The sequence below is a fragment of the Adiantum capillus-veneris genome, chromosome 23, assembly GCF_014529385.1.
Source record: "Adiantum capillus-veneris isolate H3 chromosome 23, ASM1452938v2, whole genome shotgun sequence".
In the NCBI taxonomy this organism is placed as follows: Eukaryota; Viridiplantae; Streptophyta; class Polypodiopsida; order Polypodiales; family Pteridaceae; genus Adiantum; species Adiantum capillus-veneris.
In genome coordinates this window covers 140,835,217-140,862,387 of record NC_140953.1, presented here as the reverse complement: position 1 = coordinate 140,862,387, position 27,171 = coordinate 140,835,217, and the positions used below count along the sequence as shown (strand labels likewise).

Sequence of the window (27,171 nt, the reverse complement as noted above, 5' to 3'; positions counted from 1 at the left end):
CTTTCCACCTTCATTTATCCTTTCATTTCCTAAACTCACCCTTTACTTATGCACTTAATATGTTTTGAAAGAATTTTTATTTTTTTGAGATTGGGGAGGCCTAATGGACTAGCTAAAAAAGAAAAACCGTCAAGCGTCAAGAACACCTTGGAGGATGCCTCCCTATGTTATATGAACATGAGTTAGGGAGGTGTGGACTCAATTGACAATGACAAGAAGGGAGATGTCCCTTATCTAACCAAAAAACTCATCGAAGTAGATAGTGATGTGTCAATTGGTGTGAACTTCTCGAAAATAGTGTCATAAAGTGTGTCAAATTGAGTAGGCAAGCACACCAAATGAGTTCTTTAGCAAGTGCATTCTCTAAAATGCTATGCGTACCTCAAAATGTGAAAGGGAGCCATCCTCACACACACATGCGTGCGTATGTGCATGCACACACACGCAAAGCCATGGCCACCCACTACAAAGATAATCATACCTACTTAGCCGAATGAGTCCAAGCACAATAACAAGCGAAGATAGGACATAAGACAGGAGAATATATGTGAGAGCACAAGAAGATTTGGTGGGATCCTTCACAAAAGAAACTTTCTATTCCTACCTTTAGATACAAGGCCACACTTTTGTAAAAAAACCAAACCATTGCATTAGCAATGCCTCCTCTAGTGCCAACAAAACCAACACATCTTGAACGGAAAAGATAGCACAATAATTTTAAATCATATCTCTACATGTCGCCTTAATGTGACATCCCCCCCCTCCCTCGTTTATATTTGACACGGGGTCCAACTCGCGGGATCGACGGCAGGGGCACGTTCACGGCAGGGGCGCGCAATTTGGGCCGCCGATCTCCGCAGCAGGGGGGGGGTAGGATTTATGTACACTTGCAGTCGCATTACTTGCAATGATGCACGATAGTTGGGATGGATAAAGCTGCGGAGTGTGGTGGGGGAGGTCCTGGGTTCAAAGTGCGTCGGCCGGTTGGGAACCTTAAACTTTTGTTTTCCTGGAGCTTTAATCGACGGTGGATCTCACCCCTGCCGCGTCGATCCCTCGAGTTGGCCCCGTGTGCTTTATGGACGAGGCCCCCCCTCCCCTCTCTCTCTCTCTCTAAGTGAAAAGCGGCAATATTTTACAAGTTTTAGTGTAGTTAAATGCGTGTCAAATATACATTCTACCCGGAGTATAAACTAGTAGGGTCTCCCTTCGTTCGTCAGTTTCAGCGAAATGAACAAGTTCAACCTGCCTCGGCGCAGCTTGCTCAAGGATAGACGCGCTAAGCGTGCTACTCTGCGACGTCTCAAATCCGGCCATACCTCTCTCAAGATTCCGACTGTTCGCGCTCAGCGCCCTAGCTCTGGCAAGAAACAACGCAAGCAGCTCAAGAAATGGCGCCGGGTAAGCCTTGCCGCATCTGTGCTTTTGTTCAGGTTGCTCTTAGCGTAACATCAGGTCGTACATTCAATAACAGCTAGGTACTTGCCAGAAAAAGATCCAGATGAAAGGGCTGATAGGACGAAAGATTGCTCATGCTTTTGGCTTAGAAGGCCACCAACAAAAGGGCGATGAGAGCTGAAGAAAAGACTCTTTCTTTGGCTGTCTCTATACTGCAGAAATCACAATCACAAGTGCTAGAGTTGATGATCGATACCTTTGCCAAGACACTCAAGAGGAAGGGTCTTGATGGTGTTGCAACATCATCTTCTTCTTTACGAAAGAACAGTCCATGCCTCACATTTAGACTACATCCATCTATTAAGGTGGCTGTTTTCCTATCAATGGAGTTTCTAGGGACCATTGATTCTGCGTGGGAGGGTGTGATTCATTGATAGAGGATTGTGAGTGCTTGAGGTCATGTGATGGGCCACCTTCTAAAGGATTGTATCGCCAGGGTTCTTTGTTGTAGCAGGATAGAGATGAAAGGGGTTGGAGTTGGTAGCGGGTCGATTGGAGATGGGCTTGACAGGTTTTATTTTCAAGAGGGCGAGAAAGAAAGAAAGTTTATTAATGTTTTTTGGAGGCCAAATTCGACGTATAGGACAAATCAAGTACATCTTTAGTTACATTCCACTCTGAGTATTTTTAAAGAGAGCAAGACTAGAGCTCCATCACAGCATAGCGTTATCTTTGAGAAATCACGTGGCTCGAGAGATCTTTGATTCTTCTATGTAGTTTCCCTACGCATGGATGGTGTCAAATTGTTGCAGGAACCGCAAAGCTTTCTTTTGATTTCACTCCATAAATTTTACTGCAGATCCACTATCCTTGAAGTCCTTTGGTTGATTTGTTGCAACTTTAAGGTGTGGATAGAAGAGGTAGCTATTAACTATGTCGAGGAGGAATTGTTAACTACGTCACGAGGAGCAACTGTTAACTACGTCACGAGGACGTGGCAATCGCTAACCTTAGTTGTTGGTTTCTTTTCAATGATTTTTGTTTTATTTTTGAGACCCTCTTTCTGAAGTTGCGAATGGTCGGACATTGTATGGCCAATGTGAATGGTAGTTTCATCCGTAGACGGAAAGTTGGTCGGCACTGGAATTCGTATAGTAAGAGGATGTCTAGGCTCAGTTCAAGATCATGTAGGTTCCCTGTTGCTAATTGGACTATTTTCTTATTTTTAATGATTAATTTCTTTTTTAGGATATTTTATTATGTGCACTAAGAACTGTTAAAAGATTGTAGCTACAGGAACTGCCATCAGGAACGGACGACTCCGATGTGTCATTTGATGGGTGACGGTAAACATCGCGAAGGAGTTTCCGTACGTTCGGTGGAAAGGGCCGGGTTACGAGTGCCCCTGAGGCGTCACATGATGGGTGACGGGTGCATCAGTAAGGGGGCATCCCGTAGGCTAAGGAGGAAATCCGAACTGAGTAAGAAAATACGCGTAAGAATGCAAGCACAAGAATAAAGATGGCTTCAATGAAGCTTTTTACGAAAAGCAGGAACAATCGCGGGAAGGCAGACGCTTTCCCGCGAGGAATCTATGTTTGCATTGTATTTGTGCATGTGGTTGTATCCAGGGACGCCTGGGAAGTGTTGTGAAATGCATTGGTTTTAACTTATAAGGTTTTATTGAGTTTTTGGGCAGGTTCAGACCAATTTTAAAATATGCCGGCCGCCCACTTAATAAGTGGGCAGCCACTTAGAAGATAAAGCAACAAAACCAGCCAGCGAATTCTCTCTCCCTATTCCGGGTAGAACAGCGCAAAAAAAAAAAAAAAAAAAAAGAAAGAAAGAAAGAAAGAAAGAAAGAAAAAAGAAAAAAAGAAAAAGAAAAAGAAGAAAAAAAAAAAAAACGGCCGCGATCTCTACGCGAGCAGCTATTCGTGCCGTGGCCAAGGAGCTATAAAAGCACCACACGCCCTCACTCAAAGGGGGTACCAACGTCAGCAAGAGAAGACTCTGCCGCAAGAGATCGCGAGACTACGAAGCACGGAAGTCGCTTTTTCCCGCGAAAGAGCGACATGTATCTATTGTGGATTCGCCATACGAATTGTTGTCGTGTGTTTGTGTGGTTTGTTTTGCAGGAATCTCCCGTCTTACGGGAAGGCTCTTAACGGGAAGTACGGCTTCACGCCTAAGTCCCTTACGGGAAGGTATGGCTTCGCGTCTAAGTCCCTTACGGGAAGGAACGGCCTTGTGCCCAAGCCCTTTACGGGAAAGCACGACCTTCGGGTCTAAGATTACAGAACGGAGGGGTTTCCTCGGGTTCTCGTACTTGTATAAGAATTCTCCCTAAATAAAAGAATACTCTTAACGGGGGGGGGGGGGGGGGGGGGGGACCAGCCCATCTTCTTGTCCCCAATACTGTGTCGATCTTCTCCCTTCTCTCATGTTTTCAAAGAATTATAATTTTCAGATTTTCTAAGTGCTTGTGTACGCTCCTGTTTTGTGACAGTGGTATCAGAGCTCGGACTCCTCTCTTTCTCTGCAAAGAAGGACGATTCCGGGAAGAACCATGTCGAGCCAAGAGAGAAGCGTTGAAGAGGAGCTTCAACAAGTGCAAGCTTAACTTGTGGAGTTGCAACAAATTTTATTGCTGTCAAACGTCCAAAAGCTTTTGGGCGGAATGAAGAAAACGAATGGAACTGATGCAGTCAAGCATCCAGACAACACTGTTGGCTTGAGACCACAGGAGGCAAGAGAAGAAGAACATGCCAAGGTGCACAAAGGATCTTCGGATCGTAATGAACAACCTACTCCAAGGAAAGGCCAGGAAAAAGCGCTCTCTTTGCTAGTCGAGAGCAAGGACATCTCTATCTCATCTCCATCTTACTCTCTTGATTATACTTCTACTTCTCGATCGTCTCGTCAGAAGGAGGAAGCCGCTACTACTACTACTCTTCATCAACCTAAAGATAAGCCTCGATTCAAGAAGCATGGTCGCAAGTCTCAACATCGCATGAGAGTCTTCAAATCGGGCGACAAGGACATCAAGTTCGAAACCTACAATGGACGGGGAGACATCTCCAAAGCACTGTCCTTCATCAGACAGTTTGAAGTCGCCTTTACCAATGGGCACTTCACAGAAAGATCCAAATTACGCCATGTGGGGATGCACCTCAAGGAAACGGCAAGTAATTGGTGGTTAGCCAAGATTCTGGAAGGTTCTCAGGCCAGAACTTGGGAGAGCTTCAAATCTGAATTTTATGAACAATTTCTTCTGTCTGACTCCGAGCAGGACATACGGAAGGAATGGCACTGGCTTGCCCAGAAGGAACATGAAAGAGTAACGACCTATGTGGACAAGTATTGGTCGGTTCTTCTGAAGGTCACTCCCTTCATGAAGATTGCCGACGAGGAAAAGAAACGAAAGTTCGAAGCGGGTCTCCAACCGCAGCTTTGAAAGAGTATGAAAGTGTATCCGCATGATACTCTTCAGAGGATGATGGAGTCAGCAATCATTGCTGAGGATTTGCACTCAACTGGGACGCCCAGAAAGATGGAGCATAGCACTTACCGTGCAAGACAAAGAGGGGTCTACGATGACCAAGGGGGCCAAGGAAGAAAACGTCCTCCATCTAGAGACGACGATCATTCTAAGAAGCCAGAGGGCACTGGCAAGCGAACTAAGTATCTTTCTCCTACTCAACTTCAAACTTTCAGAGAGGAAGGAAGATGCTTCTACTGTGGCGAGAAAGGACATATGAAACCTGATTGCCCGCTAAAGCAGCAACGGCAAGAGCAAGCCTCTACGAGGCAAGAGAAAGCAAGGAAGGAACCCGCACTACCAAGCTCGAACTAAATTCGAGATGTTCAAGGAAACACAGGAATGGAGAAAGGGAAGCGTCTTCAATTTATTGAAAAGTACAAAGATTGTTTCACAGAAACACTTCCTGATGAACTCCCTCCGGTACGCCCGGAAGATCACCGCATAGATCTCATACCGGGTAGCTCGCCTCCCAATCAACCCCCTTATCGCGTAAGTCTTGCTCAGCAAGAGGAAATTTTGAAGCAAGTCAACGAGCTTCTAGAGAAAGGGTTAGTACGGCCAAGTGCTTCACCCTACCGCTCTCCAGTTCTACTGGTGCAGAAGAAAGATGGCACGTTTCGAATGTGCATAGACTATCGGTCTTTAAACAAGATCACAATCAAGAATCGCTTTCCGATCCCTCGGATTGATGATATACTTGATAAGTTGCAGGGTGCAAGTGTCTTTAGTCGCATAGACTTAAAGAGTGGGTATCACCAGATACGGATCGCCCCTGAGGATGTCCACAAGACTGCTTTCCGCACAACCTTTGGACTATATGAATTTTTGGTAATGCCTTTCGGCTTGACGAATGCTCCTGCGACGTTCAATCGCATGATGGACCGCATTTTCAGCCCAAATCGAGCTTTTACGGGAGTATTCTTTGACGACATACTCATCTTCTCTAAGTCAGAAGAGGAACATCGGAAGCACTTGGACTTAGTGTTTCAAGAATTGCGAAAGCATGAGTTGCATGTGAATGCAAAGAAGAGCGAGTTCTTTCTCTTTGAGATACATTATCTCAGCCATATAGTCTCTCGCAATCAAGTGAGAATGGATCCTGCCAAGATCCGAGTGGTAGAAGATTGGCCTATTCCCACTACAGTACATGATATACGTAGTTTCTTGGGATTATGTTCGTATTATCGAAGTTTTGTCCCGAGGATTTGCTCATGTAGCAGGACCCCTTCATGATTTGACAAAGAAGAAGATTCCTTTCAGATGGGGATCGAGACAACAAGGAGCTTTTGATCGGCTCAAGTACTTGCTAAGCCATGGACCTATTTTGATAGTGCCTGACTTAAGAAAACCATTTGAGGTTCACTGCGATGCTTCAGGCGATTGCATCGGAGCAGTGTTAAACCAAGAAGGCCATGCAGTGGCCTACGAAAGCAGACGGCTTAAGGATGCAGAGTTGCATGCATCAATCTACGAAAAGGAACTCACGGCTGTGATTCACGCCTTATCCAACTGGAAGCACTATCTTCTAGGAGCGGATTTTGTGATCAAGACTGATCACCAGAGTTTGCGGTATTTTCTTACGCAAAGGAAACTATCTGAGAAGCAGATGAGATGGGCAAACTTTTTGTCTATGTTTCACTTCCAGATCCTTCACACGGCTGGGAGTAAGAATGTGGTCGCAGACGCATTGTCTAGGCGGCCAAGGGTGAACGCTATCACTTCGGTGTATCACCAAGAATTAGAAGCACTACCGGATTTGTATCCGAATGATCTAGACTTCTCCACCATTTGGGAAAAGCTACATTGTGGAGAGAATGAGTTTCCCTATTCCATTCGGGACGGTTATCTCTACCACCATCAGGCCATATGTGTGGCGGAACCATTAAGAAAGAAGATCATGGATGAAGCACACGCTTCGCCTTATGCGGGTCATCGGGGTATTCTCCCTACGACCTTAGCAATGGAAAGATATTTCTTTTGGCCTAGCCTTAAAGCAGACATTGATAAGTATGTCAGGGAATGCTTGGTTTGCCAAAAAGTGAAGTATGATCGGCATAAGACGCCTGGGTTGCTACAACCATTGCCTGTGCCTAATGAACCTTGGGAAAGTATTGCCATGGACTTTATCATGGACCTCCCTAGAACTCAGACTGGAAATGACGCGATCTGGACCATTGTGGACAGGTTTAGCAAGCAAGCACACTTTATACCAGTCAAGAAAACGATCAAAGTAGATCATATGGCTAGGGTCTTTCTAGCACAGATCTTTAAGCATCATGGAATGCCTAAGTCTATTGTGAGCGATCGAGATCCTCGCATGACAGGAAATTTTTGGTGTGCCTTGATGGATAATCTTGGTACAAAGCTGAATTTTTCATCTGCCTACCATCCTCAAACGGACGGGCAAAGTGAGATAGCCAATTCCACAGTATTGGATATGTTAAAAGCTTATGTGTCAGACCGGCAATCTGACTGGGAGAAATATTTGCCTCTTGTCGAGTATGCGTATAACAATACCATACACTCATCGACGGGGAAAGCATCTTTTGAGATTCTCTATGGTAAGCCTTTACTTCCACCCATCCTTCTAACTAAGGATAAGATCTTTGCAGTAGATGAATTTGTCCGAGATTTGGACACAGCCTACGGGCAAGTTAGGAGAGCTATTCTACGCTCTCAGGAAAAGCATAAGAAAGCTGCAGACAAGCACAGACGGAATCTCGACTTAACAATCGGACAGTTAGTCTTACTCAAGTTTGAGAAGGCAAGACTTAAGAAACAAGCGTCTCATAAGGGGAAGGTGGTAAAACTTTCTACCCGTTACTATGGGCCGTTTAAGATCACTGAGCGAGTGAATGATGTCACCCTCCGAATAGAGCTACCGCTTAATTGGAAGATCCATAATGCTTTCCATGTCAGTTTACTCCGGCCGTATGTGGGACCGCCTCCAAGCGAGCCTAGTGCTGAGGAACCTCCTGAGGTTGAGGAAACAAAAGAAATACTCCAACCGGAGCAGATAGTAAGTCATCAGGAGCGGTCTCTCAAATCCGGGAAGATAACACGGAAGTATTTGGTTAAGTTTAAGAACTATTCAAATCTAGATGCTCAGTGGATGACGCAGGAGGAATTAGTAGCTTATCTCGAGATACTGGAGGTATATGTCCAAGCACTACAGTTGAGGTCAACTGTTTAGAAGCCAGAGGGATGTTGCTAATTGGACTATTTTCTTATTTTTAATGATTAATTTCTTTTTTAGGATATTTTATTATGTGCACTAAGAACTGTTAAAAGATTGTAGCTACAGGAACTGCCATCAGGAACGGACAACTCTTATGTGTCATTTGATGGGTGACGGTAAACATCGCGAAGGAGTTTCCGTACGTTCGGTGGAAAGGGCCGGGTTACGAGTGCCCCTGATGCGTCACATGATGGGTGACGGGTGCATCAGTAAGGAGGCATCCCGTAGGCTAAGGAGGAAATCCGAATTGAGTAAGAAAATACGCGTAAGAACGCAAGCACAAGAATAAAGATGGGTTCAATGAAGCTTTTTACGAAAAGCAGGAACAATCGCGGGAAGGCAGACGCTTTCCCGCGAGGAATCTATGTTTGCATTGCATTCGTGCATGTGGTTGCATCCAGGGACGCCTGGGAAGTGTTGTGAAATGCATTGGTTTTAACTTATAAGGTTTTATTGAGTTTTTGGGCAGGTTCAGACCAATTTTAAAATATGCCGGCCGCCCACTTAATAAGTGGGCAGCCACTTTGAAGATAAAGCAACAAAACCAGCCAGCGAATTCTCTCTCCCTATTTCGGATAGAACAGCGCCCCCCAAAAAAAAAAAAAAAAAAAAAAACCCCCCCCCCGGCCGCGATCTCTACGTGAGCAGCTATTCATGCCGTGGCCAGGGAGCTATAAAAGCACCACACGCCCTCACTCAAAGGGGGTACAAACATCAGCAAGAGAAGACTCTGCCGCAAGAGATCGCGAGACTACGAAGCACGGAAGTCGCTTTTTCCCCGCGCAAGAGCGACAGGTATCTATTGTGGATTCGCCATACGAATTGTTGTCGCGTGTTTGTGTGGTTTGTTTTGCAGGAATCTCCCGTCTTACGGGAAGGCTCTTAACGGGAAGTACGGCTTCACGCCTAAGTCCCTTACGGGAAAGTACGGCTTCACGCCTAAGTCCCTTACGGGAAGGTATGGCTTCGCGCCTAAGTCCCTTACGGGAAGGAACGGCCTTGTGCCCAAGCCCTTTATGGGAAAGCACGACCTTCGGGTCTAAGATTACAAAACGGAGGGGTTTCCTCGGGTTCTCGTGCTTGTATAAGAATTCTCCTTGAATAAAAGAATACTCTTAAGGGGGGGGGGGACCAGCCCATCTTCTGGTCCCCAATACTGTGTCGATCTTCTCCCTTCTCTCATGTTTTCAAAGAATTATAATTTTCAGATTTTCTAAGTGCTCGTGTACGCTCCCGTTTTGTGACATTCCCCCGTCGCACTTAGCAAGTTGGTGGATACTAGGAAGTGAACTCAATAAAGGCATAAAGCCAAGGTGTGGGGTCACCAAAGGGAAGTACCCAATTGTTGAGCCACATTGCATTTTTCCATGCGGTCCCAATGGGGATAGATGGTCAGAAGGCTAGTGGGAGCCCAATGGAAGCATCTCCTAAAAATTAGGGCACTGCTATTTTGGGCCATGAAATCTGTTCGCGTCATTGCCTACGGAATGACAAGGGGAACATTTTAGAACTCTGTTGCAAAGTCAACTGGGTAACCAATCGGGAGATTTTTAAGCGGCAACCCCGAAACGGAAAATTGCCTGAAAATGTGCCAAGTGGCACCTTTTGGTGGACATTCCTCATGCAGCAAAAGGAGGTGCTCGATTTGTAGCTGGGAGGTCTCATTTTGCAAGCTATCACAGGTTAAGAGCTATTGAGTGCAAGCTTTCCCTCTCATGTACATTGTGGGGCAAGAGGTCATGTCTTGCACACCTTACACTGCTCTCTCTCTTCCCTACGTGCAGTAATCGGGGACTGTTTAGGGCTAAAAACAGGGCAAAATCCAGTAAATATAGCGTGCTGAATTTACTGTGTTTGGGCAGAAATCAAAGGGTTTATGCCAATGGAAGTGAGTTCCGGCAGAAGAATTGGTTTCGGGCAAGTTTTGGGGTTGTAATGCTGTCGAAATTTTGACAAAACAGGTGGTATCTAGCTGGATACAGGTAAATAATTCTCAGGACCCTCCAATAATCACATCCTTAAGTTGCTTGAAAATGTCTTTGTCTTTCTTATGTGTCCACAGATTTCAAAAACACAGATCCATGTATAGAGCATGCAAGAAAGTTAATGATAGACCTGCATCTAGTGTCAGACCATCCATCACATACAATTGTGCATCCATGTTTCTTCCATTTCTCGCGCACACCCACGATCTCATGACCAATGTATTTGACCTCATCATTTAACTCCGTGGTGCGCAAAGCATTGTATGTGGGAGGCACATAAGATGGATCAACTTGTCCAATTGCCTTCACCATTCCCTAAAAGAAAGGACTCTGTACTTTCCATTCAGGAATGTCCTCTGCATAAAAAAACCTACGCAAGGCTTGATCTGCTTGCTTGCGTGCTTGCAAGCTAAATGCACTTGCCAAAGGCCCTTGTGCAACCTTCCTCTTCTTGCTTGAGGACCCCACATTTGGTTTGCAAGCTGAAGTCCAAGTGGCACTTACATGTGCACTCCCTGATGCATGTGTACTCATTGAGCCTGAGGCACCTCCTTGAGATAGAGAGGCATCACCCCCCAAATCATCCACCAAGGCATTTACATATGCATTTGGGTCTTTCCTGTCATTCTTTGCATCTACATGCAATCTTGTGACCACCTCTTTGACGTCCTCTGGCACACACTCATATGGGCCTACACCATGGCCAGAGATGGACAATAAATGTGCACGAATACGAGAGGGACCTCCATCCCAAGTAGGCTCGCAATACTTGCATTTACATGTAAATTGCCCTTTCTTTTGAGGCTTCGGTTGTTCTACATACTGCCATTCGGGAGGCTTGACTTGGCCCATCTGCACAATGCAAAGTTCAAACTTCAAACCTTGACAAAGTGGAGGCCTCAGGAGCAGCCCACGAGTAAAAGGAGAGCGTAGGTGAAGATGGTGAACCGCGGGAGAGTGTGTGGGTAGGGCTCACAGGCTCAAGCCCACAATGGCCTCAATCGGGTCACGGGTGTGCAGAAAGTGCAATGCGGTAGACTCCAGAACACTCGCGCAGAGGCGAATTTACGGGCAAATGTGACTTTGGGGGAAATTTCCCACATCGTCAAAGTGGCCCTGTCCACGTCCAAAATCAACAATCTCACTCCAACCTCACGCGGACGCGCCCGGAAGTGAGGTTGCCCAATCAGACGCGTCTGAAAAAAACTATGACTGGCTATGATGGCCCTGAGCCTCAGAGATTGGCCACCGACACCAGGTACTTCATTCGTGGCTGAGATCAAGCCGGGCCTAGAGCTCGATGATGAGGAATGGGAGGATGTGCATGATTTACAGCCGGCTAGTACGAATTGGGAGGCCTCTCAGGCTAGTGGCTCTTGAGTCTTGAGTCTTGAGGCTCGAGAGTTGCTACATTAGGACTTCCATTATCCTTATCTTTTTGTATGGTTGCTTGAGCCTTGTCCTCTTTGACATTTGTAGCTACTAGCATCTTTATGGTATTTGTCACCTTCAGTCTTTTGGTATTTTGGTCACTGGTTTGGCCCCCTTGTAGTCTCGATTCTCATTATGGTATATGTCACCTTTGGTTTTTTTGTAGCGCCTTGGCGGGCCTTATTAGCTAGAATTAAGCGAAAAGTGTTATCTCTGACTTCTACTCTTGCAATTATTTGAGAGCTCTAATCTGTAATTACATGTTTTTCTTGAAATTGTGAGGAACATGTCACATTCTCCTCGGGCTAGAAAAGCTCCCATGATCAGATTTAGAGTGGAGGTTTTGCATGAGGACTCCTTTTGGATGAGAGAGGATGTTTTTGATCAGAGGGATGTGCTTCTTGGCACCTTCCCTTGGCTTTTGAGATGGACGACGAGTGGGTCCCACCTGCCTTTCTTACAGTATGGTTGTGCCATACATTTGCATCCTTTTTTGGGGTACATCACGAGAGAGTGGATGCTGATGATTTTGGTGGCACGGCCTAGGGGGTTTCACAATCCCTTGGCTTTTGTGAATTGCTACAAGAGGTTTTTATAGCGGATGCTTTATATAAGTTAGATACACATCATTGGACTAAGTGGTCTTCACTACATCACCTGAGGTGGAAAGAGCTTTGATAAGAGGGATGTGCTGCTTGGTACCTTCCCTTGGCTTTTGAGATGGATGACGAGTGGGTCCCACCTGCCTTTCTTACAGTATGGTTGTGCTGCATCCTTTTTTGGGGTACTTCATCAGAGAGTGGATGCGGATGATTTTGGTGGCACTGCCTAGGGGGTTTCACAATCTCGTGGCTTTTGTGAGCTGCTACAAGAGGTTTTTATAGCGGATGCTTTATGTCACGAGGACGTGGCAACTGTTAACTATGTCACGAGGACCTGCAACTGCTAACCTTAGTTGGTTTCTTTCCAATGATTTTTGTTTTATTGTTGAGACCCTCTTTTTGAAGTTGCAAATGGTCCGACATTGTATGGCCAATGTGAACGGTAGTTTCACCCGCAAACGGGAAGTTGGTCGGCATTGGAATTCGTATAGTAAGAGGATGTCTAGGCTCAGTGCAAGATCATATAGGTCCCCTCGTCGCACTTAGCAAGTTGGTGGAGACTAGGAAGTGAACTCAATAAAGGCATAAAGTCAAGGTGGGATCACCAACAGAAAGTATCCGACAGTTGGGTCACGTTTCACTTTTGGATGTGGTCCCAATGAGGATAGATGGTCAGAGGACCAGTGGGAGCCCAACGAAAAATCATTTCCTAAAAATTAGGGAACTGCTATTTTGGGCCGTGAAATGTGTTCGCGTCATTACCTTCTATATGTCCAGGGGAACACTTTACAACTTTGCCGCGGAGTCAACTAGGCAACCAGTCGGGAGATTTTTAGGCAGCAACCCCGAAACGAGCAAAAGCTTGTAATCTCACCAAGTGGCACAATTTCATCCACTTGCCTCTTACAAAAATTTGGCGTTGAATTTAGAGAGAGGAGGGCTCATTTTTCATGGTTGTCACAGGTTAAGAGCTATGGAGTGCCTTCTTTCCACTCTATGTACAGTGTGGTGCTAGGAGTGATGCCGTGCACACTACACATTGCTCTCTCTCTCTCTCCCCTACGTGCAGTTATGTGATGCCCCACAAGAGGGCTCTTCATTTGATTGATGTACAGTTGTGTGGTTTCATGCTTTTGTGCTGAGGCAAGAGCCTCCTTGAGCAGGAACAGGGGTAGCAGGCATCGGTGAGGGTCATAACCTTATAGTATGCGTTGTAAATTGACTGTTTTTTAGCCATACAGACGCCAGAACCCTTGGGAATAGTGCTCCACTGGAGAGGATAGTTAGAGGACTGTTTAGGGCTGAAAACAGGGCAAAAACCAGTAAATACAGCGTGCTGAATTTATTGTTTTTGGGCAGGAATCAGAGGGTTTATGCCAGTGGAATTGAGTTCGAGCAAGGGAATCGATTTTGCGCAAGTTTTGGGGTTGTTATGTTGCCGAAATTTGGCCACAACAGGTGGTATCTAGTTGGATACAAGTAAAGGATTCCCAGGACTGTACTTCATAATTTTACCCTCTCAAAGTATAAAGAAATACCGAAAGGGGCGCCAATTTTGGGGCCTACAGGTTGTCACCGTTTGCTCGGAGCATTCTAGCTTCTGAGCCGTATGTGTGCTTAAGTGTTAATTCCCGTCGCAGGTTTCCTTTGCACGTTCTCTGTGTGTGTCTAAAGTAAAGAATTTTGGGTGAAAGCCAAAGTCTACCACCCCACGGGCCGGTTCCAAGGTTCTGTTGCTGGGACATCAATCACTTTTTCCTCAAAGAGTGAGCCTCGGTTGTTTTGGGTAAAGACACAGAAAGGAACGCGGGATTACACTATGGCCGACAAAGGGAAGGGCATTATGGAAGAGGGTTCCTTTTTGAAGGACAGACAGGAAATTGCTATAGTGTTTGAGATTGGCAAGAGCTCACGGCCATGTCAGTCTGTACCTCCTGTTGATGTGAATGTCCCTCTAGTAGTGCAGGGCTTTATGACTGGGCAACTTGAGGATGATGCGTTCAGGACTCCGTTAGTTGCCGTGGTGAATGTCTTTTCGCAACCGGTGCAGAATCCAAGGTTTATGGAGTTCTTGCAAACGCCACCTATGCAACAGTAAAATAGGCAACCTACACCACGTGCAGAGCTTGTTGAGGCTCAAGCCCAAGTACTTCATGCGACTCAGCAAGACAGGGAACACTCACATGTTGCGGAGTCGGGGGCTCCAAAACAGGTTCCTCCTGTGCTTGAATAGGTGGCTAGAACGCCTATTCCGCAGGTTATGCCAGTTCAGCCCGCCACCTTTTAGAGCTCGCATGTTGTCTTGAACGGACAAGGAACTGGTTACCAGGCAATGCACCCAGTTTTTCCACCACCCACGGTACATCCTGGGTATCTCGGGGGTGGATCAGTGTTCCAAAGTATGGTTGGTTATGCGCCTGGAAGTCAGCCGTACATGCCAGGAACAGTGTTTGGGGGTATGCAAGGCATCATGCCAAACCCCGTGTATGGTAGTATCGGCATGCATCAAGGTTTCAGTGTAACCATGGCCAGTTTGGCGTGCCACAGGGTCATTTTGGCATGGCTGGTTTTTCTGGACAGCAGCCAGATATTGCACCTTTGACACAAAATGTTAATGGGCAAGATGTGCCGATCATGCCTACTATAGTGCCCATGTTGTAGACCATTCTTTAAGACAATTTGGGGGCACTGGAGAAGCCGAAAGCTTACAAAGAAGGTAGTGCAGCTGTAATGTTCAGCACTTTCAGTGGCTTCGAGGATTAAGCAAAGGCTCTCACTTTCCTCCAGGCAGTTTTATACAGCTTATGCAGGAGGGAATTTTACAGAGGCCTCTAAAGTCAGGAAAGCTGCCACTTTCTCAAAGGACAATGCGCTTACATGGTGGACGACTTATGCAGGAGGGAATTTTACAGAGGCCTCTAAAGTCGGGAAAGCTGCCGGTTTTATACAGCTTATGCAGGAGGGAATTTTACAGAGGCCTCTAAAGTCAGGAAAGCTGCCACTTTCTTAAAGGACAATGCGCTTACATGGTGGATGACACCGTTAATGCAAGGACAAGCACTCGCCACTTGGGTTTACTTCAAGCAAATGTTTGTATCTACTTGGCTGTCAAATGAATTTGAAGCCGACGTCATGACAGATTGGCACTAGCTTACTTCGGCTACGTGCAAGAGAGCTTGCTGGAGTACAATCAGAGGTTTTGTAAAGCGTTACTCTCCGTGACCTCCTACAGATTTGTGCCATTGATAGAGCAGATAGAGAAATATTGTTGTTGGCTGCGTAAAGGGCTTCGAGACTACTATGCCAAGAACAGAGTGGCTACCCTCACTCAGCTTATGGAAGTTGCTAACACTGGTCTTGCCTTGTTGAAAGGAGAGGAGAGTGGGTTTCCAAGCACCGAGAAAGGAGGGCATCAAAGAAAAATTTAGCGAAGAAGCCCTTTGGGAAAACAGCTCCTGAAGTGTCACAAGGGTCAGAAAAGGCCACCAAAGACAAGGATTCAACCGGGACTTTTGGAGCGCAGGCAAAGAAATTGAAAAGGAAGCCTTTTGTGCGCAAGTCGCTCGAGGAAAATGTGGCTAATGGTTGAAAACAAATGCTTTATATACGAGCAGCCTGGTCACTTTGCTACCAATTGTCCACAAAGGAAAAGACCAGCTGACTTAGATGATAAAGAGGACCAGAAAGGCAAGAAGTCTAAACCCACGGCAGTTTTGGTGCCAGCTATGGTGGGTGATAGGCCTAGTATAGATGCCAATGAGTTATATAGGGCATGGGATAAAGTTAGGGATCAAACGGCCCTCATCTTCTTTGATCCAGGTGCCAAAGCCAACTTTATCTCGCCCGAGTTAGCTATGAAGCTGGGCATCAGAGCTGAAGAGATGGGGTACACAGCACAGGTAGGGTTGGCATGTCCTGGCCACTCAGAGTGTGTTACTCCCATTATTGGAGAGCTGCGTCTGCATATCTAGTCATATGTGGACACAGAAGAATTTTATATCATGCCATTGGAAGGGTGCGATGCGCTACTTGGAATTTCGTGGATGTTCAAAGTGCATGGCGTACTGGATGCCTTCGGCAAGACGATCACCCTTCAACATAGGGGCAAAACTCATGTTTTGGATGTAAAGCTCAAAGGGGAGTCTGTCCCTATTGTATCTGCTTCTGCTATCACTTCTGTAATAAAGAATCATCTTTCCGTGTACTTGATTTTTGCACGTGATGTCTCAGATAATTGTTAGTCAAATTTATCTGTGTTAGATAAAGAAAGGTCAGCGTTTTTGCGAGAGTCTAGTGACTGTTTCTTTGATTCATACCGTCGCAATTGCCGCCAGAGAGACCTGAGGATCATCGGATAGATTTGGTGCCTGGGTGTAGCCCACCAAATAGACCTCCCTACAAGGTTAGCGCGGCGCAGCAGAAAGAGATTATGGGCGAGGTTGAGGTAAAGGATGGCTCATGGCACTGTGCGTTGAATAAGAATACCATCAAGAATAGGTTTCCTATTCCTAGAATTGATGATATTATCGATCGTTTAGAGGGTGCTGCAACTTTCCGCAGGATAGACCTTAAGAGTGGGTACCATCAGATTCGTATAAGGCCAGAGGATGTGCACAAGACTCCGTTCAGAACGACATTTGGTCTTTATGAGTTTCTAGTAGAACCGTTTGGGCTAACAAATGCTGTTGCCACGTTCAACAAAATGATGGACCGGATTTTCCGCTCGCATCAACAATTTGTTGGGACGTTCTTCGATGACGTGATAGTCTATTCGAAGAATGAGAGGAGCATAGGTGTCACTTGACCATTGTGTTCGAAGAGTTACGCAGTCACAGGTTACTTGTCAATCCTAAGAAAAGTGAATTCTTCCTGGAAGAGATCCACTTTCTTGGCCACATAGTCTCAAAGGATGGTGTCAGAATGGATCTTGCAAAGGTCGAAGCTATTAAGACATGGCTAGACTTGAAGATTGTGCACGATGTCAGAAGCTTCTTGGGCTTGTGTTCCTTTTATAGAAGGTTTATCAAGAATTTTGTAGAGATAGCTTTGCAAAAGAAAGAGGTCACTTTTAGATGGACCCAAAAAGAGATTTCAGCTTTTAGCCTCTTAAAGGAAAAGTTGACTTCAAATCCAGTTATTGTTTTGCCAGATGTCAAGAAGTCATTTATGGTCCAGTGTGACACGTGTGGCAGTAGCATCGGAGTAGTGTGAAAGCCAGCAGGAGAGGAAGCGCTAGTCGAACGAAGAGGGAGAGAGAGAGAGCTCACGTGTTTCGAAAAACTCAATAAGTGAGTTTTGGATTTTCCCACTTTTATTATAAGTGACCTTTAAAAAATGTGTCCAGGTTCATATTGAACCTGGACAAAGTATAAAAATGTACAAAAAGGGGTTATTTAGGCCTTTAACCCAACAACCTCCCACTTAAAGGCATAAATGACGCCTTTAAGTTAACCAACTCCCACCAGCTGTATGCAATGCTCATGTTGAGCCTTAGCAAGACTCTTGGTGAGAACATCTGTAGGGTTATCCTGTGTGTGAATCTTAGTCAAGGTGACTAGACCATCCTCCAATACCTGTTGTATGAAATGGTATCGCACATCAATGTGCTTTGTCCGTGCATGAAACATGGCATTCTTGGCCAAATAGACAGCACTTTGGCTATCACATCCCAATACAGGAGTACTAGCAGGCATACCAAGCTCTTTGACAAGTCTGCCCAACCATATGGCCTCTTTAGAAGCCTCAATGGCTGAAATATATTCAGCCTCAGTAGTACTCAATGCCACAATTTTCTGCAGTCGTGAACACCAAGAGACAGCACCACCAGCAATAGCAAACACATAGCCACTAGTGGACTTCTTGGTATCCAAGTCCCCTGCCATATCTGCATCACAATAGCCCTGCAACTTCAAGTCACTTTTGCCATAGCAGATACACTTTGATTGTGTTACCTTTCAAATATCTCAGAATGCATTTGACAGCTTCCCAATGCGCTTTGCCAGGATTCGACATGTATCGACTAACAACTCCCACCGCATGGGCAATGTCAGGACGAGTGGCAACCATAGCATACATAAGAGAACCACAAGCTGATGCATAAGGGATTCCCTTCACTGCTTTCAATGTTACCTCATCCTTTGGGCAATCTGCTTTGCTAAGCTTAGTGTATGGAGGTAAAGGTACTCCAAGAGGCTTAGCATTAGCCATATTAAACCTGTCAAGTACTTTAGCAATGTACTTTTCTTGAGATAAGAATAGCAATTTCAGCTTTCTATCTCTTTTAATACGCATGCCCAAAATATGCTCTGCATCACCCAAATCCTTCATAGTAAATGTTGAATTTAGCTTACGTTTCAGAGCATCAAGACTAGTCTTATGTTTCCCGGCAAGCAGCATGTCATCAACATAGAGAACAAGTATGATGGGACTACCATCTTCATCCCTTTTCGTATACAAACAATGATCTGTATGGCTGCGTTTAAAGCCTTGAGACAACATAAAAGTGTCAAACTTCTTATACCACTGCCGTGATGATTGTCTCAAACCATACAAAGCCCTTTTCAGTTTGCATACAAGTTTCTCACGTGTAGGAACTACAAACCTTCAGGTTGTTTCATGTATATGTCCTCTTCAATGTCACCGTGCAAAAACGCTGTCTTTACATCCATTTGATTCAATTTCAAATCAATCACCGCAACGAGAGCAAAAAGGACACGTAAAGTTGTAAGCTTTACAACGGGAGAAAAGATTTCTTGAAAATCAATTCCTTCTTTCTGTGCATATCCTTTTGCAACCAATCTTGCCTTGTACTTGGATTTTTCATCCACAATCTTAATCTTGTATACCCATTTGTTAGGAAGAGCCTTTCTCCCTTTAGGCAATGGCACAAGATCCCAAGTATCATTTGTATACAAGGATTTCATTTCCTCTTGCATTCCAAGCTCCCACTTACTACTTGACTCACATGATTTTGCCTCTTTATATGTAAGAGGCTCTCCCTCATCTGTCAACATAACATGATGCAAAGAGGGCTCAAAGCGCTGTATCAACCTTCTGACAGGAGTAGACCTGCGTACCCAATGATCTACATTCTCAGGCATAGGTTCTACATCAGGAGGCAACTCATTTTCAGCATGCTCATGCTGCTGAAAATCATTTTCAGCCATGACAGGTGGCTGTCCATCCTCATTTGGAGCATCTAAATCATGTCCTACCTCTTCTGGCTCAAGGTTAATCGATTAATTATCAATTTCAGCTTGCGGTAATGCATCCTGAGACTCTTTTTCAACATCAATAGGTGGCAAGAGAGGCTGAATTTGACCGATTTCTTGTCAATTTCATCAGATGTAGCATTTTTCAGCAATTTAGCCTCATTGAACACTACATCTCGGCTGCGTACAACCCTCTTAAACTGAGGCAACCATATCCTGTAGCCCATTTCACCCTCTTTCCCATAACCTAGGAAGAGTCCTTGGATGGACTTGGCATCTAGCTTTGTCCTCAAGTCATTACGAACATGGACAAAAGCCTCGCAGCCAAACACTCCCAAATGATCATAAGAGGCAGGTTTTCCAGACCAAACCTCCTCTGGAATGTCATTTTTCAGCGTACTGTTAGGAGAGCGATTGCATACATGAACTGCAGTTTTCAAAGCCTCTCCCCAAAACCCATGAGGGAGATTAGCCGTGGACAACATGCAACGCACTCTCTCACATAAAGTACGGCTATACCTCTCAGCCACACCCTTAGAAGATGGATTATAAGGGGCTGTCAACTCCCTTTTAATCCCATATTCTTCTCAATAACGTTGAAATTCAGCAGACGTGTACTCCCCCCCATTGTCAGATCTCAGACATTTAAGCTTACTACCCTTTTGCGTGGTCACAAAAGCATGAAACTTCTTAAATGCATTAAATGTCTCACTCTTATTCTTTAACAAATATGCCCAGCCTTTCCTAGTGCAATCATCAATGAATGTAACAAAGTATGATGCACCACCAAAAGACTTTACAGGCATTGAACATACATCGTACTGAATTAAATCAAGACCATGAGCTTTGCGCGAGACACCATAATAATAAGAAGACTTCTTTTGTTTACCATACAAACAGTCATTACAAAAATCTAACTTGGTACCCTTTACATCAACCCTCTTCAAAGAGGAGAGCACATCAAATCTCTTTTGGCTCATATGGCCAAGTCTTTTGTGCCACAACTCCAAATGAGAAGCAACTTCGGCCACTGCAAGAAACTTGCCAGGCAAAGCTTTGCCATGTAAATAGTACAATGTACCACTCTTGCATCCCTTGACAATGAGCATTGATCCCTTAAGCAACTTCCATGAACCCCCAGCAAAAATGGTTGTATAACCCTGTGCATCCATCTGGCCAACAGACAATAGACTCTTCTTGATGCCTGGTACATACCTTACATCTTTAAGCATAAACTCTTGGCCATTGTTTAATACCAAGCGCACAATGCCCATTCCTTCATTGTCACAAGCATGGTTATTCCCAAGGTAAACCTTGTCATACTTGCCTGCATGATAAGAAGCAAAACACTCCACAGATGGAGTCACATGAAATGAGGCACCCGAGTCTACTATCCAAGACTGTGTAAGGCCATCATTTGCACTTAGCAATGCATCAATGACATCTCTACGTGAGATAAGCATGTCTTCTGCATTTGCTACAACAAAATGAAGCTGTAACCAAGATCTCCTCACTGTCGGATAGCTCTGTGATAACCACACTAGAGGATACATTGACAGTCTCCGAATCCCTGGAGGAGGTACCTGCTGATTTTTCCCCTTTCTTATCCTCTGTCTTCTTCTTTTCCTATGATTCCTTCTTTCTTTCTTGCTCTTTCTTGAAATACCTGCAATCTGGCTTCTTATGGCCTTTTCTGCCACACTGGTAACAAGTCACATCCTTATCCCTATACTTGCTTTTGCTCCTGTTTTGAGTCTTGGTACCTGTATTTTGCTTTTGACTTCTGCCTCTCGCATTGTAAGGAGAACTGCCACCTTCCCCACCACTAGACTTGCGTCTAATTTCCTCGTTTAAGATGGAGCCTCGCACTCCATCATATGTGAGGTTGGGGCTATTACTCAAAGAAACCACAAGCGTTTTCCAAGACTCTGGCAATGTCATCAACAAAAATATGGCTTTCAACTTGTCATCAAAAGGTTGAAGCCCAGTATCCTGTAGTTGACTCATAACACTGGTGAAAGCACTTAAGTGCTCAGAAGCCGACTTGGCTTCGTCAAGCATCATGTTCACCAGTTTGCGCATCAAATGCACCTGATTCACAGGGGTGGCATTCTCATAAGTGGCCTTCAACTTATGCCAAATTGCATGTGCACTGTCCAAGCCCTTTATGTCCACCAGAATGTCATCGGTCACAGCCATTTTGATATAGGCCTTTGCTCTCTTGTTGAGCTTGGCCCAATCCTCATCCGGCATATCCTTAGGCTTTACAGCCAAAAGAGAGTCCTCACAATCCTTGAGGAACAAAATCCCCTGCATCCTGTCTTGCCATAGGTCGAAACCTGTACCGTCAAATCGCTTGATTTCCATCAAGCTCTTGGCATCAGACGACGAGGAAGTAGAGGCCATTTGCACGGATAAAAATGAAGCAAAAAGTGTCTACACAAAATCTGAAAATTTTCAGTGATCACAATGTACCGCACGTTGCATACAATGTGCTGAAAATTTCAGCAATTAGTAAGTATTCCCAATGCGTACTTGCATAAACCCACGAAAGGCGTATATAAACCTCAATTTGTGTACATAAAAACAGTTGAATTCTGAATTTTCTGTAAATTTACTATTTTGGCGCATCAATTTGTATCAAATGGACTTGTTTTGAGTGGGAAAAGCAAGGGGCATTCACGGGAATCGATTTAGAACACTTGCGTTTTGCTGTTTTGACTTGTAATTTTCAGGTTTTTACCTGTTTTGACCTAATTTCAGCGTGTTTTAGGCTGTTTTGGAAACCCTAATCACCCTAGGTGACATCGGAAGCAAGGGGCTTCGCGATGAAAGCGGAAATTTGACGCGAGAGAAGCCTTTCGCTTGTTGTCCAGCCTCCTGTGCAAAGCTTCTGAAACCCTAATCTGGCTCTGATACCAATTGATGAGCGTGCGGCGGTGTGTGCAAGTGATAGAGCACGCGAAGATGTGCAGTGTGTGTGCAGAGAGGGGTGGCAAAAGCCAGCAGGAGAGGAAGCGCTAGCAGAACGAAGAGGGAGAGAGAGAGAGCTCACGTTTTTGGGAAAACTCAATAAGTGAGTTTTGGGTTTTCCCACTTTTATTATAAGCGACCTTTAAAAAATGTGTCTAGGTTCATATTGAACCTGAACAAAGTATAAAAATGTACAAAAAGGGGTTATTTAGGCCTTTTAACCCAACAGTGCTAATGCAAGATGGATGGGTAGTAGCTAATGAAAGCCGAATTTTGCAAGGGCCAGAGAAGACTACGCAAGTCTATGAGAAAGAGGTCTTGGCCGTGACTCATGGGCTTTCTAGCTGGAAGCATTACCTCTTAGGTGCTGGTTTTGTTGTCCAGACAGACCATCAGAACTTGCGATACTTCTTGACACAGTCAAAGTTATCCAAAAAGCATATGCGATGGGCAAACATTCTTTCTATGTTCCACTTCCAGATTATGCATGTGGCAGGCAAGAAGAATGTTGTGGCTGATGCGTTATCAAGGAAGCCATAAATTTCAGCTGTGTCAATTCCTTATCATCATGAGTTAGATGACATGAAGGAACAATATGTTACTGATGAAGATTTTGCAAGGATCTTTGAACAGTTGCAAGAGGGGCAACATCATGAGCACTTGTAACAGACTTGGACACTCCAATTCAAGAATCTATTGCGACAACACCAAATAACCACTTCAAAACAATTCACAGTTCACAATTAATTTACATTGGCATGGGCGGAGTTCCGTGCCTAGAGATAATGGCCCCAAAGACTGGCGCCCCTTTCGCTATTCTTTTTGTATTAATCTGAGTTCAAAGTACAAGAGTGGTTGGGTCTCACTCTCAGACTCTGCGTCCAGATGCTATGCCGAGTGGGAGCCCAAACCACTTATTTATTTATTTACAAGGGATGCCAAAAGCAGAGCCCCAAAAGCTTAAAATCAAAAGCCTAAAAATAAAGCAAAGGCTCTTTCCTTCACAAGCTCTCTTGAGCCAATCAAAATAAAGCAAAAATAGGCCTTCTCTTTCAATTGCATAGAATAAAAAGCTGCCCAAAAATTGCGTAGCTTTTTTCCAATGCAAAAGCTGCTGTACAGTCCAGCGTGAAACGCGTCGCGTTTTTCAGAATCTGCCGTACGGTGCCACGTCATCATCTGGTTGTTTTCCCTGTTGCCTTTTAGGGTTAGGATTAGGGTTAGGGTTAGGGTTTTCAGCAGATTAGGGTTAGGGTTTTCAGTAGATAAGGGTTAGCCACGTCATCACTTTGTGACATACCCCCCTCTTGAAAGCATTGTAATCGCCCTCGATTACGCCTGCAAAACAGACAGAGGCCATAAACGGTCTTAGCAGACACTGACTGTTAGCACCTACGTACTAGGAACACACATCTAGCACATGTACCAATCGACAATCACATCACACAACATCACAGGACATCACTAGTTATCACAGGACATCACATGACATTCAACATTCATTCGGATCTTAGACCATGATTTATCGGCAATGTAGCTAGCAATCGCATCTAGATCTAGTCGGGAACTCATCTATGCCCGATTGACTAACCTCTATTGCAACCATGTCTATTCGAGATCAATTAGACCAAAATGCTGCAGTCATTTCGTCTATCAGTTCTTGCACTTAAAAACAAGTCAAGAACAAATCAGTTTCATATTCAGGAATTCCATTTCATAAAGTCATATAGCAGAATACTGTCAGCTCTCAGTATCCTTGAAGCTCAAAGAGACATCAGTGACCCTAGTATCAAAATCGAGGCATCTATTGACAAAGGAGCGGAGAAACTCCCCTCTTGTGCATCCCACTGCACCAGATCTCCGGCCAAGCTGAATTTTGGGTTCCATTGGAGTAGACTATGCTAAACCAAAAGCTTCGAGGTAAAGTTTCACAATCTGAGGAGTATCTGCTAGGTCCTCCTCCTCCATCCACTTCGCATCCAATGCAGGATAGTTCTTGAACTTAACCAAGAACCGCCTTCAGACTTTAGCTTTATTCTTCGTATCCTTGTGTGCCAAAATCTGTTCACGAACAAGGGTCTCCTCGTTTTCTTCCACTTCGGGTTGCTCATTAGGCTCCCTATCATCAGGCACATCACCTTTAAAAGGTTTCAAGAGACTCACATGAAATGCATTGTGAATCCTCCAAGTGTCAGGCAGTTTCAGTCGGAAGGAGACATCATTGATCTTTTCAGAGATCTGGAAAGGTCCGTAGTATCGCATACTAAGCTTTGGAAAAAGCCTCTCCTTTCCTTTTTTCTTTCTCAGGCGTGCCTTTTCAAAACGTAAGAGAACCCAATCATCCTCCTTCAATTGCAAATCGCGACGATGGCGATCCGCTGCCTTTTTCTATCGTTCTTGAGATTTCTACAAAGCCTCGTGGACCTTGGCAAAAGCCGTGTTTAAGTCGCGCGTATATTCATCCACTTCAAAGATCTTATCTTTCGTGCTTAGGAAGGGTGGAACCTTCGCAGCACCTTCAACAATCTCAAATGGCGCCTTCCCCGTCGAAGAGTGTATCGTGTTATTGTAGGCAAATTCCACCAAAGGTAAGTACTTTTCCCATTGAGTCTTCTGATCCGAGATATAAGACTTTAATAAATCTAAAACCACTGATCTTAGATTGCCCGTTAGTCTGTGGGTGGAACGATGACGAGAACTGCAACCGCGCCAATGTTCTCCCAAATTGCCTTCTAAAACAAACTCGTAAATCTGGGGTCGCTGTCGGAGACAACCATCTCAGGCATGCCATGTAATATGAAGATCTGGGCCACAAACAGTCTCGCTAAGTGATCCGGGTTGACTGTTTTCTTTTCTGGAATGAAATGAGCCTGTTTGCTAAATCTGTCAATAACAGTCCAGATACCATCGTGACCACTCTGTGTTCTCGGGAGATCAAAAATCAAATCCATTGCAATACTTTCCCAGGGGCGGGTGGGTATGGGCAAAGGCTGTAACAATCCTTGTGCTTTATGCCTTACAAACTTGACCTTCTGGCATACCAAGCAACTGCGCACAAACTCTTCCACATCCTTCTTGAGTCTCGGCCAAAAGAAGTATCTCTCTACCCCTTTCATGGTGGTAGCAATGCCGCGGTGAGCCGTAAAAGGTGAACATTGGCATTCAGTCATAACCTTTTCCCTCAACAACTGTGTAACGCACAACATGGTTTTTCTCATCAAGTAGCTATCCCGAATGGAATATCCCGCTACTGTCTCCCCATCCCATATCCATGCGAAAACATCTGCAAAATTTGTATCTGTGGCATACTGGTCGACCATATCCTCAAAGCTCCTATGATGTATCGCGGAAATAGCCAGAACCAACGGGTTCCGAGACAAAGTATCTGCCACCACCTTCTTCTGTCCCTGCACATGGACAATCTGGAAGTGAAACTGTGACAAAATGTTCGCCCACCGCATCTGCTCTTCCGATAGCTGCTTCTTTGACAAGAAGTAGCGGAAACTCTGATGGTTTGTAAAGACAGTAAAATCCACTCCGAGTAGGTAGTGTTGCTATCACAAAGCGATGACGTGGCTACCAACAGCAGAAACCCTAATTTCTGCCAGAAACTGTAAAATTCTTGCAAACCCTAATTTTTGCTAGAAACCCTAATTTTGCAAAAAACCCTAATTTTTGGAAACCCTAACCCTAACTGCTGGCTGAAACCCTGAGTGGCTGGAAACCCTAAAAGCAAGGACTCATGCCACGTGGCAGCAGTGTACGGATTTTCTGTAAATCACGGAGGTGGGAAAAAAGCTCCTAGCGACGCAATTGCTGCCAGCTTTTGGCTACGCAAGGAATTGGAGAGAGAGAAAGGCATATTTGCTTTATTTTTGCTCTCATTGAGAGAGAGAGAGAAACTGCTTTTGAACTGAAAATACCGAAAGGGGCGCTAGTCTTTGGGGCCAATATCTCTAGGCACGGAACTCCGCCGGGCCAGTGCAAATCTACTGTGATCTGTGAATTGTTTTGAAGTGGTTATTTGGTGCTGTGGTGATTGATTCTTGACTTGGAGTGTCCAAGTCTGTTACAATGGTATCAGAGCACCGCCGATTTCTCTTGTACGGGAAATCTGATCCCCAAATTTTTTTTCCGCGGCACCTATGGCTTCACGCAAGGATTAGTCGACTCCCTCTGCATCTGGAGATGCGGGCTGGGATCACAACAAAGATTCCGGCAGAGAGTATGGCCGGCCTCGGCCTACTCAGGCGGAGCAAAGAGAGATGAAGCGTCGTCAACTGATCGGCGATGCAACAAAGATGATGCTCATTTTTGCGAAGGATCCGAAATTGGCAAAATATATGAGCGAGACTTTTTTTCAGGAAGTGCATGCGCAGTGGCAGATAACCACAACACCACCCCCGAAACCTGCTCTCAAGAAACCTTCTAATCACAAATAATATTCAGAGAAGGAATTAGAAGAGGTGGTTGATGCACAGATTGCTCAGCTTTTTGACGCGCAAAAGAAAACCAAAAAGCACGGCAAAAAGCAGAAGAAAGGCACTGACTTCCCGGGTTATTTGGGTCGTCAGTCGACTTTTGACAAAGCAAAGAAACAGAAGAAGCATGTTCGCTTTGAAGGAGTACCCAGTTCTTCTTCTTCTTCTCTTCTTCTGACAGTTTTTCTAGCTCTTCAGATTCGAGCGAAGAAGATAGAAAAGGCAAAAGCGAAGCAAGAAACAAGCTTTGGAAAGAGCAAGAAAAAGGCAAAGAAGTCTAAATCTTGCCCAGTGCCTGACAGTTCTAC

The 27,171-nt window shown here is 44.9% G+C and overlaps 1 protein-coding gene across 2 annotated transcripts in view; it reads left to right on the top strand.

The window, feature by feature from the left end:
• The first annotated feature begins 1,194 nt into the window (after positions 1-1,194).
• Positions 1,195-27,171, top strand: part of LOC147428714 (uncharacterized) — a 49,531-nt gene continuing 23,554 nt past the window's right edge. For both annotated transcript variants that reach the window (XM_086497416.1, XM_086497415.1), the window contains exon 1: positions 1,195-1,401. In XM_086497416.1, the coding sequence (XP_086353542.1) occupies positions 1,231-1,401 (171 nt within the window). In that variant the 5' untranslated portion in view covers positions 1,195-1,230. The remainder of the gene's footprint in view (positions 1,402-27,171) is intronic.